The 15,599-nt window shown below is 48.4% G+C and overlaps 1 protein-coding gene across 3 annotated transcripts in view; it reads left to right on the forward strand.

The window, feature by feature from the left end:
- Positions 1-15,599, forward strand: part of PRICKLE3 (prickle planar cell polarity protein 3) — a 70,730-nt gene that overhangs the window by 12,887 nt on the left and 42,244 nt on the right. For 2 of the 3 annotated variants that reach the window (XM_060252748.1, XM_060252749.1), the window contains exons 2-3: positions 3,305-3,390; positions 5,459-5,642. In XM_060252748.1, the coding sequence (XP_060108731.1) occupies positions 3,305-3,390; positions 5,459-5,642 (270 nt within the window). The remainder of the gene's footprint in view (positions 1-3,304; positions 3,391-5,458; positions 5,643-15,599) is intronic. The other variant, XM_060252750.1, reaches the window with a different exon arrangement.

Here is a 15,599-nt window from a genome sequence, read left to right on the forward strand (position 1 = left end):
TAACTCAAAACAGAAATTATAATAAAGACATTTCAGTATCATGTGAGGTAAGGAGTCAGCCGTTTTCAGGCCGCATTGGCAAAGCCTGTCTTAGTATCTCCCATAAAGGGCAACTGAAGGGGCAGGGCGAGCATAAATGCTCTAACGTAGTGAGGAACTGTTAACATTTTTACACTGGCTGAGGTGGTTAGAGATGGAGAAATGCCAAAAAAGTGAGTAGGCCTTACTCTCTGAGCTCGTGTAACTGAGATCCAGACCTTTTTATACATTTCTTAACAGTTAGTAAAGATTCGCTTTTCCCAAGTCTCAGTATAGAATGGAATTCAAACCAGTGAGACAAAAGGTATGAAAAGCTACAGACGGAGAGAAGTAGGACAATTCCTCTTCCGCTGAATGTCACGTTTGATATGGCCTCCTTGCTTTGCCTCCTCCCCTCATCCGTACTTTTTACTGCCCGCTTTCTCTCAGCCACCTGGGGTGGCACGGAGCCAACATCTGCTGTTTATACCTTGCTGAACTGAGCCAGGACAAGTCCCAGCCTGCTGCTGGCTTCCGGCACCCAACGAAGCTGCATTATCTCCCACAATTCCCTACTGGGCCAAGCCTGGAATTTGTACTTTTTACAGTTTAGTTTAGACCTAAATGAGTGCAAGATTTTACCCCCAGAGCCCTAGACCTGGAAGTCATTAGTTTCCATGTCCATCACCAACACAAATGGCCAATGTGTGCGTTGCATCGCCAAGAAACACACACGCATGTGTGTGTGTGTGTGGGAACACCTCAGTGCCCCATGTCAGTGCAGGCCTGGGTAGCTATGGCAACAGCCAAGAGGCCTTGTAAAATAAATCTTCAAGCCTAAGAAAGTGCTGCCGTAGGTTTTGGAAGTCTGCCGCACTTCCGTTCTCCCTTCCCCTAGTAAACTTAAGAGACCTGCGTCCACAAGACAGCCCTCTCTTTGAAACAGTGTAGTATAATGGTTACAGCATCACATCAAACTAGGATCTTGGACTCCTGAGCTAAGATCCTCAAATTGCTGGGAAGTTTGGTGGGTTACTGTGGGCCAGCCACATACTCGCAGCCTAACCTGCCTCACTGGATTGTTGTGAGGGTAAAATGGGGAGAAGAAAACCATGTGCTTTCCCTATGGAGAAAGATTAAAACGCTTGGGTCTCTTAAGCTTGGGGAAACGTCAACTGCGGAGTGACATGATAGAGGTTTACAAGATAATGCATGGGATAGAGAAGGTAGAGAAAGAAGTACTTTTCTCCCTTTCTCACAATACGAGAACTCGTGGGCACTCAATGAAATGACTGAGCAGTCAGGTTAGAACGGATAAAAGGAAGTCCTTCTTCACCCAAAGGGTGATTAACACATGGAATTCATTGCCAAAGGAGGTGGTGGCTGCTACAAGCATAGCCAGACTTCAAGAGGGGATCAGATAAGCATATGGAGCAGAGATCCATTAGTGGCTACTAGCCACAACGTATTGTTGTAACTCTCTGTCTGGGGCAGTGTTGCTCTGTATTCTTGGTGCTTGGGGGGGCACAGCGGGAGGGCTTCTAGCCCCACTGGTGGACCTCCTGATGGCACTTGGTTTTTTTGGCCACTGTGTGACACAGAGTGTTGGACTAGATGGGTCATTGGCCTGATCCAACATGGCTTCTCTTATGTTCTTATGTACATCTCGTTGCACTCTTTGGAGGAAGAGCAAGACAGAGGATACTAGACAGACAGAACCTAGGGATGCCAGCCTCCAGACGGCATCTGGGGATCCCCCAGAATTACAGCCCATCTCAGGACTACAGAAATCAGTTCCCCTGGAGAAAATGGATGCTTTGGAGGGTGAATGATTTGGCACTGTATCCTACTGAAATCCTTGTCCTCCCCAGGCTCCATCCCCAAATCTCCAGGAGTTTCCCAACCTGGATCTGGCAACCTTACTCCCCCTTCAGTGGCCAGAGGGAATCTGGCAATGCTAATAGAAACAGAGGGCTGGAAGGGACCCCAAAGATGTATCTTCTGCTTTAGTAGTAAAGCATTAATAGTAAGCTCTACTGGTAGTGTTGTGTGGTACTGATAGGTGGATGTTGGGTATTGGTTGGGGGCATATGATACCATTGACACAGGGTCTAATTTCATGGAGGATAGGTCGATCGCAGGAAGGAAGAAGAAGATATTGGATTTATACCCCGCCCTCCACTCCAAATCTCAGAGCGGCTCACAATCTCCTCTATCTCCCCCCCACCCCACAACAGACATCCTGTGAGTTGGGTGGGGCTGAGAGGGCTCTCACAGCAGCTGCTCTTGTAAGGACAACTCCTACGAAAGCTATGGCTGACCCAAGGCCGTTCCAGCAGGAGCAAGTGGAGGAGTGGGGAATCAAACCTGGTTCTCCCTGATAAGAGTCCGCTCACTTAACCACTACACCAAACTGGTCCATCTGTGGCTACAAATGAGTTTGACATCCCTGGTTTAAAATGTCCATGATGCTTCCGACAATGCCCTTTTTTGCAGCACAATCTTCCACAAACTTTTTTTTAAAGTTCTAAGTTGGGTGCTATAGCACTAAACTGATGTAGCACTTCAGTCCTGCAATGGTACCATTGAGATGCCTTGGCGCCACACTATTGGTCTAGCGCTATAGCGCTCAACTTAGAATGTTAAATGTTAAATCGAGGAAGATTGTGCTGCTAAAAAAGGCAGAGAAAAAAGCCATACTGTTTGAAATGGCTGTAGTGCTTCTGCGATAGCTCATTAATAGAAGGAAATTTGCTGTATGAAGCCCCTCACTTTACTCAGAACCAAGCCAACTATGGATAACACCTGGACTGATTTCCCACTCATCCTAAGCCACTCTGACATTTCTCTTTTCAGCACGGCGTCCTTCCGATTTCCCACTCACTGCCCCAGGGTTTCAGCTTGCGTTGGTATATTTGCTTGGCAAAGAAAAACCATTAAAAACCAGTTTCTCTTTGCCACGCAAAAATGCCGACGTAAACTGAAGCCCCGGGGAAGATAGTGGGAAATCGGAAGGACGCCGTGCTAAAAAGAGGAACGTCAGAGTGGAGTAGGGTGAGTGGGAAATCGGTCCTGGTTTAGAACAGTAATGTAAAAGTGGCCGAGCTAGTTGTATGGAAGGTACGGGCCGTTTTAGCAGTGACATACTTGGTGAATGTTTCTTGGCCACCTGCTGGGTGAAGGCACATTTAATTTGCTTCGGAGTGGTGGGGCCCATTGGTGACGTAGGTATCTTTGAATGATGGTATCTCGGTGGCTGATTCCTTGCCTCTCTGTCCCACATCAGCTCCCTGAGGTTGAGGACCCTGACCGGGGCCAGCCGTGTCAAGCCTGCGGGGATCAGTGTCCAGGTTTCCTAGTGCATGGATGGAGGTAGGAGAACATACTGACCTTCCTTCACTCCAGCCAACCAACCCCCTCCATCTTCTCCGACCATCTGGCTCCCTCCCAGTTTATCTATTCCTTGCGCTCGTATTATCCTGTTTATTATCTCACTTTCACTCGCTATTTATCCTGTTTTTGCCTTGCCTCCTTTCTGCTCCGTCTTTCTCGCTGAGGTGATTCAGTCTGACGTTCACGCCTTCCGTTCTTTCCGTGAGCTAAAATGCTCTCCCGCTCGGCCTTTTCTCCCTTGAGCTCCCGTCACTATCAATCCCCTTTCTCTTCATGTTCTTACGTCCCTTGCTTTTCTTTTCAGATCTTTATTCCCCCACCCCAATCTTCCTCATCAGATTTATCCTTTCTCCCCTCTGTCTTTCAGAATTGGTCCACAATGTTCTCTTTTTCGTTTCCGCCCTGACAGGAAAGCCATTGGAGTGGAAGCGCCTCTCATTTCTGTCACTTCCCATCACTCGCCACATTTCCCCCTCTGGAGCGGTCCCTATCTTGCGTTCTTAACTGTGCCTCTGTATTTCTGCTCTCTCCACGGCTACCATTCTGTGTTAGAACTTTACCAAGGTTGTCTTTCTGCCTGGACTACCTGCTCAGACGGTAGTGGCCTGTGGGGGTGGGGCTTGGAAATCTCTCCCTCCTCCATCTCTTATAAACTGCTGAGTCCATTATATAAGACCCCAGATTGGTGGCCCTTCACCATTAACCTGATGGATGTTCCCCAATGCACTTTTGTAGTATTGGCATGGTCCTCACACTGGGTTCAGGAGATCGTGGGCCATGGGGAGAAGGGAGAGGCAGTCGGCTTCTGAATCCCAGTGCAAGGAGGGAATGTCAGGGGATGGCCTTGGCCTCTGTGCTGTGTTGTTGGCCCTGCAGAGGAAGTGGTTGGCCACTATGTGAGACAGAATGCTGGACTGGTTGACCACTGGTCTCATCTGACAGGGCTCTTCTTATATTCTTATGAAGGCTTCAGCCTCTCTGGCCTGCTGTTGGCCCTCTCGAGGAACTGGTTGGCCATTCTGTGAGACAGGATGCTGGACAAGATGGACCACTGGTCTGATCCAGCACGGCTCTTCTGGTGTTCTTATGAAGGCCTCAACCTCTATGCCCTGTTGTTGGTCCTCCACAGGAACTGGTTGGCCACTGTGTGTGACAGGATATCCAATGGTCTCATCTGACAGGGCTCTTCTTATGAAGACCTCGACCTCTCTGCCCTGTAGTTGACCCTGCAGAGGAAGTGGTTGGCTACTCTGTGAGATAGGATGCTGGACTGGTCTCATCAGACAGGGCTTTTCTGATGTTCTTATGAAGGCCTCGGCCTCCCTGCACTATTGTTGGACCTCTAGAAGAGTTGATTGGCCACTGTGAGACAGGATGCTGGACTAGATAGGCCACTGGTGTCAGTCTTATGAGGCAGTGCTCTTCTTATATTCTTATGAAGACCTTGGTCTTTGTGCCCTGTTGTTGGACCACCAGAGGAACTGGTTGGTGTGAGACAGGATGCTGGATTAGATGGACTGCTGGTCTGATCCAGGAGGGCTCTTCGTATGTTCTTATGAGAGTTAGACCTAGTTTATCAAAATGACTTTCCCTTTCAGGATTCAAGGTATTCAAGGTCCATCTCAGTCACATCCTTGGGAACTTGTTATGAAGGCAGAAAGAGATAATGACCTCTAACTTTCAGCCGTTTCCCAGACACCACACTATTATTAGTTGTGGACGGAACCCTGTTTTCCCCTTAATAACTGGTAGTTGAGAGGTTTCTTGAGGCTTTGCAAACTAATTGCAGTGTAAAAGAGTGTTTTGGTGTGTCTGGTTTTTTTTAACCTAAAGGGGATTGTTTATAGCAGTCGGCGGTGCGCTAAGTGTACATTCAAGATCTCTTAGGACTTGACGGGTGGAATGAGTTTTAGTCAGGTCTTGAGCAACTGAACTGGTTGTTGTGTTGTGTTACAGGACCTCTCAAGACTGATTTGGAGCTGTCTTGGTTACAGGGCTAAGGGATTCCAGGATTGTATTACTGCTGATGTTTCCCTTTCCTCTGCAGGAAGATCTGCCAACACTGCAAATGCCCAAGGGAGGAGCACGCGGTGCGGATCGTGCCCGTTGACTTGGAAAGGATGATGTGCCGGCTCATCTCTGACTTTCAGCGCCACTCCATCTCGGATGACGATTCGGGCTGTGCCTCGGAGGAGTACGCTTGGGTGCCCCCCGGACTCAAGCCCGAGCAGGTGATGCGAAGAGAACGGGAGTGTGGGAACTCTTTGAATTGGAAAGATGGCGCTTTTTTTTTTTTTTTGTAGCAGGAACTCTTTTGCGTATTAGGCCACACACCCCTGATGTAGCCAATCCTCCAAGAGCTTACAGGGCTCTTCGTACAGGGCCTACTGTAAGCTTTTGGAGAATTGGCTACACCAGGGGTGTGTGGCCTAATACGCAAAGGAGTTCCTGTTACAAAAGAAGCCCTGGTTGTTACTCTCATTCATTGACTGAAATGAAAGGATGTGTTTTTCACAAGAGGCATTGAAATTTATAGAGCTGTCAAAAGCGCAGGTTGACGTTCTGGATTGGTTTTCTTAGAGGTCGACAGAAAAATTGAATAGCAGTTTGTTTAAAAATTATTTATGCATTTTGATAGCTGCTTGAAGTTGTTCCTGCTGGATCGAAATGTGGGATAGAAATACTTATAATAGTGCTTTTTTTGTAGCAGGAACTCCTTTGCATGTTAGGCCACACACCCCTGATGTAGCCAGTCCTCCAAGAGCTCTTCTTATATGGCCTACTGTAAACTCTTGGAAGACTGGCTATATCAGGGGTGTGCGGTCTAATATTCAAAGGAGTTCCTGCTACCAAAAAAAAGCTCTGCTTATAATGCTTAAATAAAATATGTAAATAAAAATTAACCATCCATTCCAATGCCAGTCTGGTATCGATAGTTAAACAAGTTAACAGCAATCGATTCGGTTTCTCCCAGAATTTCTATCTTAATTTCTAGAAATCCCTTAGGAGGAAAAAATCCAGGTTTTCCATGTGCTTTCAGAATATCTGCTTATATCACTTGAGTTTAGCAAATACAGAACTGCCCTGACATTAGACTGGGAGGCAAAAAACAACCTTGTTTGTAAAGAAGCAGTCGGGGAAATTATAATGTGTTCCCATGTATTTATGGAATGCAGTGATTCTTGTATTTTCTAACTAGGGGCAAACCCAGAAAGAAGCACGTTTACTCTCTACTACTTTTTTTTTTAACATGTCTACTCTGTAAACATGCATCTGTTTTAGAGCAGTAACTGTCATGACTTTTTCTTTCTAAGGCATCATTGCCTGGTGAGGGGGCTGAATGTTTTTTGACATTCCGTGTTTCCACTGTCATTCTCAGTGTTCCCTGAGGCCTGGCAATGACTGTTAAACCAGGTTAAATATGTAGGATAGTTCTCCGCTTAGATTCTCTAGTATTGGTAGGGCATACAATTGTAGTTTTGCCTTTGGAGCATATGTGTGAAGAGAACTTATAGTGGGAATGGCCAAACTGCGGTTCAGGAGCCACATGTGGCTCTTTCACACATTGTGTGGCTCTCAAAGCTCTCATGGCCCATCAGCCGGCTTGGAGAAGGCATTTTGTTTCTTTAAATCACTTCTCCAAGCCAAGCCAGCTGGCAGCTCGGAGAATGCATTTAAAGTTAAAGTTGCTTTCTTTCTACCTCTCCATCTCCCTCCTTCCTTCCTTCCTTCTTTCCTTCCTTCCTTCCTTCCTTCCTTCCTTCCTTCCTTCCTTCCTTCCTTCCTTCCTTCCTTCCTTCCTTTATTCTTTGTGGCTCTTACATTAAATAAGTTTGGCCACCCTTGCCTTATAGTAGGGGTGGCCAACGGTAGCTCTCCAGATGTTTTTTGCCTACAACTCCCATCAGCCCCAGCCATTGGCCATGCTGGCTAGGGCTGATGGGAGTTGTAGGCAAAAAACATCTGGAGAGTTACCGTTGGCCACCCCTGCCTTATAGCATCTATTTAGTTGTGTTAATCAATCAATTAATCAATCGCCTGTCTCCTTCCCAGTGGGGACCCAAAGCAACTTATTATGGCCTTTGGTCAGCCATAGCTCTCGCAGAGTTGTCCTTGAAAGGGCAGCTTCTGGGAGAGCTCTCTCAGGCACCCACCTCACAGGGTGTCTGTTGTGGGGGGAGGAAGATAAAGGAGATTGTGAGCCGCTCTGAGGCTCTGATTCAGAGAGAAGGGCGGCGTATAAATCTGTGGTCTTCTTCTTCTGCACCATTCCTTTCTCCTCCATTTTATCCCCTCGACAACTCTGTGAGGCTCTTTAACTTGTGCTTGGCAGAGTGAGGCAAGTGAGCGGCTGCCTGCTCCACCATGAAGTGAGCCCTCCCAGCAATGAGTAAGCAGGAGAGTAACCAGGAACGAGAACCACCTTTGCCCCCTCCCCTGGTGGGAGCTGAAGATCTCCCAGGATTACAGCTGATCTCTAGGTGACGGAGATCAGTTTAAATGGCTGATTTGGAGGGTGGTGTCTGTGGCATTATTCCCCTGCCCTTCCTAGACTACCCCTCCAAAATCAACAGGTATTTCCCAAACAAGTTGGCACCCAGACACTCTTAACTATTACACCACACTGGCTCTCCAGTTAAAGACTTTAATTTAAAACTGCTGTTAGGTAGCTGAGATGATCAAACGCCATCTTGTATAAAACTGTCTTCGGCTGCCTGCTAAAGATCAAAAGCGAGGGGTCTGGGTGCAGTTCCCTGAGGAGGTTGTTTTGTAACTGGGGCTGCTACCGAGAAGGCCCTGTCTTGTGTCCCCACCAGACAAACTTCTTTAATTGAAGGGACAGTCAAGAGGGCCTCTCTCGGTAATTGTGGTTCCTGGAGAAGGGTGGGGAGAAGCTGAGATGCAGAAGGAAGCAAGAGAGAGGGATAAGGAAGCTGACGAATCGGTTGCCCAGGGACCTGATAGGAGCCCTCCGGGGGCCTGATTCGGCCCCTGAGCTGCATGTTTGACACCTCTGACATAGGTGGTATCCAAACCAGAGGATGACCGGGTGGCGAAAGGGCCAGGAATGCGGAAGTGCTAATCATGGGGGAGGAGAGAGCAAATAATTAGTGAAACTTGGGCTGTGGCAGGAGGGAGGTGGAAGGGATAAAAATAAGAGGCAGAGTGACTTTAGGGCCCTATTAAGTCAAGAGGTGGTAATTCAGATGAACCCCCTCCGGGCCTTTCTGACCCAGAACCTATCCTACGCTACACTCTTAGTCACGTCACGGCAGAGGTAATCATAGCATTTCAGCAGCTGTGCCACAAGCTATTCTCCCTTTGGGTTGGTAGCGCCAGCTACGAGAAGAGGGAGGAAAAGCAAAGATCTTAGTGAGTCAGAAGCGGTCATGATGTGGCTATAGAAGTGCTCTTCTTTAGGGTTTTAGTCCTGGCCCCTTCAGCACCCTGGGGTCTCTAGAACCACTTGAAAACACCAACAAAGAAGATTAAGAAGAAGAAGACTGCAGATTTATACCCTGCCCTTCTCTCTGAATCAGAGACTCAAAGCAGCTTACAATCTCCTATATTTCTTCCCCCACAACAGACACCTTGTGAGGTGGGTGGGGCTGAGAGAGCTCTGACAGAAGCTGCCCTTTCAAGGACAACTCTGCGAGAGCTTATGGCTAACCCAAGGCCATTGCAGCAGCTGTAAGTGGAGGAGTGGGAAATTAAACCCGGTTCTCCCAGATAAGAGTCTGCGCACTTAACCACTACACCAAACTGGCTCTGAGCAGACCTATAGCAACCTCCAGGAATGACAGCTGTTTCTTGGAGCATCCAACAGAGTTTTAGGAACTGGTTGAAGACCTGTCATTTTGAATGATCGGGGAGGGTGGAAGGACAGAGAGTTGCAGTCCTTTCTCCATTGCGGTGTGGTTAGAGTGTTGGATTTGGACTGAGGAGACGGGGTTGAAATCTCTGCTCCGGTCATGAATCTCACTGGGTGATCTTAGGTTGGCTGTTTTCTCTCAGCCTAGCCTTCCTCAAAGGGCTGTTTTCAGGGATATGGACCAGATAATCTGGTCCAAGTATGTTGTTCTGTTCTCTTGAGAAGAAGAGTGGGGGATAGATACAAGGAAGCAAAGAATCACATTTATCTCCAGCTTGGTCACTGAAGTCATAAGAACATCAGAAGAGCCCTGCCAGTTCAGACCAGTGGCCCATCCAGTCCAGCATCCTGTCTCACAGAGTGGCCAGCCAGTTCCTCTGCAGGGCCAACAGCTGGGCAGAGAGGCTGAGGCCTTCATAAGAATATAGGAAAAGCCCTGCCGGATCAGACCAGTGGTCCATCCCGTCCAGCATCCCGACTCACACAGTGGCCAACCAGTTCTTCTGGAGGGCCAGCAACAGGGCAGAGAGGCCGAGGCCTTCATAAGAACATCAGAAGAGCCCTGCCAGTTCAGACCAGTGGCCCATCTACTCCAGCATCCTGTCTCACACAGTGGCCAGCCAGTTCCTCTGGAGGGCCAACAACAGGGCTGGAGGCGAAAAATCTGTGCGCTAGCTCACGCTAACTCAGCGTAGAGGAAACACTGGTCAGGACCAGTGTTTCCCCTACGCTGAGTTAGCGTGAGCTAGCGCACAGATTTTTCGCCTCCAGCTCACAGATTTTTTTGTTCTAGCTCAGGAAGGATGAGCCCAGAGCACACTAATTTATGCAGTAGCTCACAACTTTAATGTCAGTAGCTCACAAAGTAGAATTTTGCTCACAGGACTCTGCAATTTAGAGGGAATATTGGTCCTGACCCAGTTGTGACCCCCCCCATCTTCAGGTTGCCAACCTCCAGGTGAAGCCTGGCTATCTCTCCCAGAATCGCAGCTGATCTTTGGATGACAGAAAACAGTTCCTCTGGAGAAAAAAACCTGCCACAGAGAGTGGGGTATTTGGCATTATACCTCACCCAGGCTCCTCTGCTCTCCTTTTTCTGTTGTCTCCAGGCTCTACCCCCCCAATCTCCAGGAATTTTTCAGCTGGGAGCTGGAACCTTGACTCTAGCCTTTAACATTTTGGCAAGGTTCCACCCTGACCTCTGACTCTGGATCCTATTAGTTTTGGGAGCAAATTGTCAAGTTCTTTTTGTTCAGTCGCACAGTTGAGTCCGACTCTTTGCAACCCCATGGACAAAGTCACGCCAGGCCCTTCTGTTTTCCACCATCCTCCGAAGTCTGCTCAAATCCGTGTTTGTTACATCAGTAACGCTGTCCAGCCATCTCCTCTTTTGCCCTCCCCTTCTTCTTTTGCCTTCTGCCTTTCCCAGCATCAGGGTCTTCTCCAGGGAGTGCTCCCTTCTCATTGGGTGGCCAAAGTATTGGAGCTTCAGTTTCAGCATCTGACCTTCCAGGGAACAGTCAGGGTTGATTTCCCTTAGGACTGACTGATTGGATCTTCTTGCAGTCCAAGGGACTCTCAAGAGTCTTCTCTAGCACCACATCTCAAAAGCATCTATTCTTCTGCGCTCAGCCTTCCTTATGATCCAGCTCTCACAGTTCTACAAGTTCTAAATTCTCAAGTTCTACAGAACTGTTATTTAGGAAGAGGTATTTACAGTGCTTTTTTGTTGTTGCAGGAGCTCCTTTGCATATCAGGCCTCCCCCCCAGATGTATCCTCCAAGAGCTTACAGTAGGTCCTCTATAAGCTACATCAGGGGTGTGTGGCCTAATATGCAAAAGAGTTCCTGCTACAAAAAAAGCCCTGGGTATTTAAGGCATAACCCTGAAAAAAAGAAAAGAGAGAAAACTCTGTCCCATTAAAAAAAGGGGGGGAGGAGATATCAGTTATCTGTTGAATTAATAAAACAGGGTTTTTCAAAGCACAGTGATGGAGAATTTAAAAGAAGTATCGACTTAATTTAATTGCCGGCCCTTCTGCGGCTTATCAGGTACGTGTGTTGTGTAACCTGATCTTTTCCACAAGGCCTCCCTACTGTGATTGGATTAGTAAGCCCTTCTCAAAAGCAGATTACAGGGAATCTAGTGCTTTTCATTGCTGGAAGTGCTCACTGTACTTATCCCGGTCCCGAGAGATGCTTTGGGGATTTTGAAAGAGAGGGTCGTGGTCCCTGCCGCAAAATGTGGACAGTGTCACAAAATGGCCATTTTGCGCGGGTGGGAGGCAAAGTGGATTAAAAAAATAGCTGCTGTGGTCACGTGGGAAGGGACCAGTCCCTTGCTTTGAGCTGGTTTCCAGTGAGTCTCTGGATTAGTCTGTAGCAGGCAAATAAAACAAAGAGTCCCATGGATTCGACCTTAGGAATGTCCATGCAGCTGGAGAATCTGAGCTCTGACTCTTGAAAGCTTCTGCTGGAACAACTTTTGTTAGTCTCTGAACTTGTAGGGCTGCCGGGTCTTTCTCCCAGCAGCTGACAGGGGATTTATCTTTCCCGTCTCTGGGGATGCCCTGACATCATTCCCCATGGAGGAGGAGAAATTGGATTTGTATCCCACTCTTCACTCTGAATATCGGAGTGGCTCACAAGCTCCTTTACCTTTCTCCCCTACAACAAACACCCCTGTGAGGTAGGTGGGGCTGAGAGAGTTCTGACAGAAGCTTCCCCATTCAAGGACAACTGCTGCGAGAGCTATGGCTAACCCAAGGCCATTCCAGCAGCTGCAAGTGGAGGAGTGGGGAATCAAACCTGGTTCTTCCAGATAAGAGTCTGCACACCTAACCACTACACCAAACTGGAGTAAGAGAAGAAGGAGGTGGAGGAGGACGTTTTATACCCCACCCTTCACTATCCAACTTACAATCACTTTCCTTCCTCTCCCCACAACAGACACTCTGCAAGCAATGCTCCTTCTAAGATGTGGGGGCTTCTGAGCAAAAATTCGACTTAGCGAGCTACTGGCATTGAATTAGCTTGCCCTGGAGCCATCCTTCCTAAGACAAAAAAGTGTGAGCCGGAAGCTAAAAAACTGTGAGCTAGCTCACACTAACTCAGCATAGAGGGAACACAGCCTGCGAGATAGGTGGGGCTGAGAGAGCTGTGCCTGGACCCAAGGCCTCCCAGATGGCTGTGTGTGGAGGAGGAGTGGGGAATCAAGCCCTGTTCTCCGGATTAGAGTCTGCTGTTCTTAACTGTTACACCAAACCGGCTGGGTCTACAGCCAGTGCAGGAGCTTAGAGCTGTGACACACTAGTGTGGGTTGAGCGCAAGTGCTTTGCTAGCCAGCTAGCCGGGAGGAAACAAACCTGAGCTCTCTCTTGTTTGTTTTTCCTGTGCCGTTGGAGACCCTTTGGATTTGGTTGATTCGTATGAAGGTCTCTGGTATCGTTGGATTGAGCAAGAGAAATGGTTTCCAAGAGTTGCTGTGTTGGAGTCTAGGCCTCATTTTGGGCAGAAGCTCACCGGAGCAGAGCTCTGGAACCTCTGAATTTTGTTGTGCTCTTTCTTTTTTAACAACTCCCCTTCCAATACCTGCTTCTGGGCTCCCCCACCCTGTGAAAATTTTGCTGAACTCTACAATTCAACAAACTTTCTAATATTTCCCCCCACAAAAAACACACACAAAAACAACAGAAAATAACCAAAACATATGAAGCAGATGGATGGAAATCTTCCTCATGCCACTGTGGCAACATAGGAAGAAAGTCATTTTAAAAGTACGATGTGGGTAAGGTTTTATTATAACAATTGTAATTCAAGAAGCATTTTAAGCTAGATGCTGAGCTGATGTCAGAGGTGTGTGGCTTCTTTTTTGGCCACTGTGTGACACAGAGTGTTGGACTGGATGGGTCACTGGCCTGAACCAACATGGCTTTTCGTATGTTCTTATATGCAAAGCAGTTATGCTAATGAGTTCCAGCACCTCTTTTTCCACAAAATGACCCCTGTTTGAGTCCATTCATATCTTAGAGTTAAAAAAAAGAAGTAAAGGTAGTCCCTTGTGCAAGCACCAGTCGTTTCCAACTCTGGAGTGATGTCGCAGCAGGACGTTTTCACGGCAGACTTTTTACGGGGTGGTTTGCCATGGCCTTCTCCAGTCATCTACACTTTCCCTCCAGCAAGCTGGGTCCTCGTTTTACTGATCTCGGAAGGATGAAAGGCTGAGTCAGCCTTGAGCCGGCTACCTGAACCCAGCTTCCACTGGGATCAAACTCAGGTTGTGAGCAGAGCATTGAACTGCAGTACTGCAGCTTACCACTCTGCGCCACGGGGCTCCTTATCTTAGACTAGGGATCCCGAATGTCATGCCCATGGTTGCCAGGGCGTCTACCAAAACCTTTCCTGGTGCCCACCAGGTGTTCTGAGACAGTGGGTGGGGCTTCTGCCCAGCAAGGCTTCGGATTGGCTATTGGAGATTTGATTGGCTGTGCAGATTTTTTAAAATGTTGCTTTGGCAACAGCTGCCACCGCAGCGCAAGGATCTTCCCAGCATGACTTGATAGGCTGAGGCGGCCATTTCATGTCTGGGTCTTCCTCCTGCTGCGGCAGCCATTTTGTGGCAGCCGTTGTGTGGCAGCGCCTACAGCGCTTTGTCAAGATTCCAAAGGGGCCTATAGGCTCAAAAAGGACTGTCTTAGAGACCAGCCACATTTTTTTTTGGGGGGGGGGGGAATAGGATTCAAGATTCAGGGTAGGGAAGATTATTGTGGCGTCTCCTGATCTGGGTATTCTACATGATGTGTGGGGAATCACAAGACGATCCAGGGGTCGTTTTGTAGAAGAATAGGTGGTGGAGCTCATTAGCATAACTCATTAGCATATGCTGCTCCCCCTTAGCCAAAAGCAACCCAACGCAAGAAAGGAGAGCTGCGGGTGAGTGAAACCTGCTTGGGCTGGCTAGAGATCCAGCCAGCCTAAGCAGGCCTCGCTCCCCTGGGGCTCTCCTTGGCCGTCACCGCCCCCCCCCCCACACACAGTCAAAAGGCCAGCAAGCCACCCGCCACCCAAAATCACATAAGAAGTGGAGAAAGGGTGGCGCGGGCTTCTCCAGAGGTTAATGACAGCTGCTGAGGGTATGGCAAAGCCCCTGGTGGCTGGCCGGCTGCCTGCTCTCCTAATCCAGGGATTGTTATGCAGCTGCACCTACTATTCAGTGGACAAGGTAGGTGGGGAGGAAGAGGGGGAACCCTCAGAAAGGTTCAGGAGTTGCGCTCCTGTGAGCTCCTGCCGAGTTCAAGGCCTGAGACCACCCCATAGATTTCCCCAAGTACAGAGGTAGCAATGGCCTCAAGCGGTAACATCCGGAGAGCCTCTCTGTTTTAAAGGATCAGCAAAACTGAGTTACAAACTCGATACCAGCCACAGGACCGAATAATACATTCCTGACCGAGAGCGTTGGGTAACTCTGAAACTGGCTTCCAGCATCCAGTTAATTGGCCTTCCCCCTGCTTGCTCAATAGTCTTCGACAGTAGTAATCCCAGGGATGGCACCGTGTTCATCTGATGTGGCAAAATGAAACAGCTGTCCGGTGGCCCCAAATTTATCCCTCGCGTAAACCTGCATGAGTCAGAGCTCGCTTCGTGCGGCGTATCTGAGTGATGCTCGTAACTCTGGATTACCGATGACAGCTCTGGATACATGCTCCACGCGCACCTAATTAAATGAACTTTGATCTGGGAAAGCTTGTGCTATATTTCAGGGGTGGCCAACGGTAGCTCTCCAGATGTTTTTTGCCTACAACTCCCATCAGCCCCAGCCATTGGCCATGCTGGCTGGGGCTGATGGGAGTTGTAGGCAAAAAAAGTCTGGAGAGCTACCGTTGGCCACCCCTGCTGTATTTGACTTTGAAGGTGCTGCTGGAGGTCTGTTGTGTTTTTATGTCAGCGGTCCCCAACCTTTTTTGGCACCAGGGACCAGTTTTGTGGAAGTAAATTTTTCCATGGACTGGGGGAGGGGGCGTAATGGTTTCAAAATGACACAAATGTGCTTTATTTCTATTAGTTTGGTGTAGTGATAAAGTGTGCAGACCCTTATCTGGGAGAACCAGGTTTCATTCCCCATTCCTTCACTTGCAGCTGCTGGAATGGCCTTAGGTCAGCCATCGCTCTCGCAGAGTTGTCCTTCAAAGGGCAGCTTCTGGGAGAGCTCTCTCAGCCCCACCTACCTCACAAGGGGGAGGAAGATAAAGGAGATTGTGAGCCACTCTGAGACTCAGAGTGGAGGGTGGGATATAAATCCAATGTCTTATTCTTCTTAC

The sequence above is a fragment of the Heteronotia binoei genome, chromosome 13 (genome assembly GCF_032191835.1).
Source record: "Heteronotia binoei isolate CCM8104 ecotype False Entrance Well chromosome 13, APGP_CSIRO_Hbin_v1, whole genome shotgun sequence".
Taxonomy (NCBI): domain Eukaryota; kingdom Metazoa; phylum Chordata; class Lepidosauria; order Squamata; family Gekkonidae; genus Heteronotia; species Heteronotia binoei.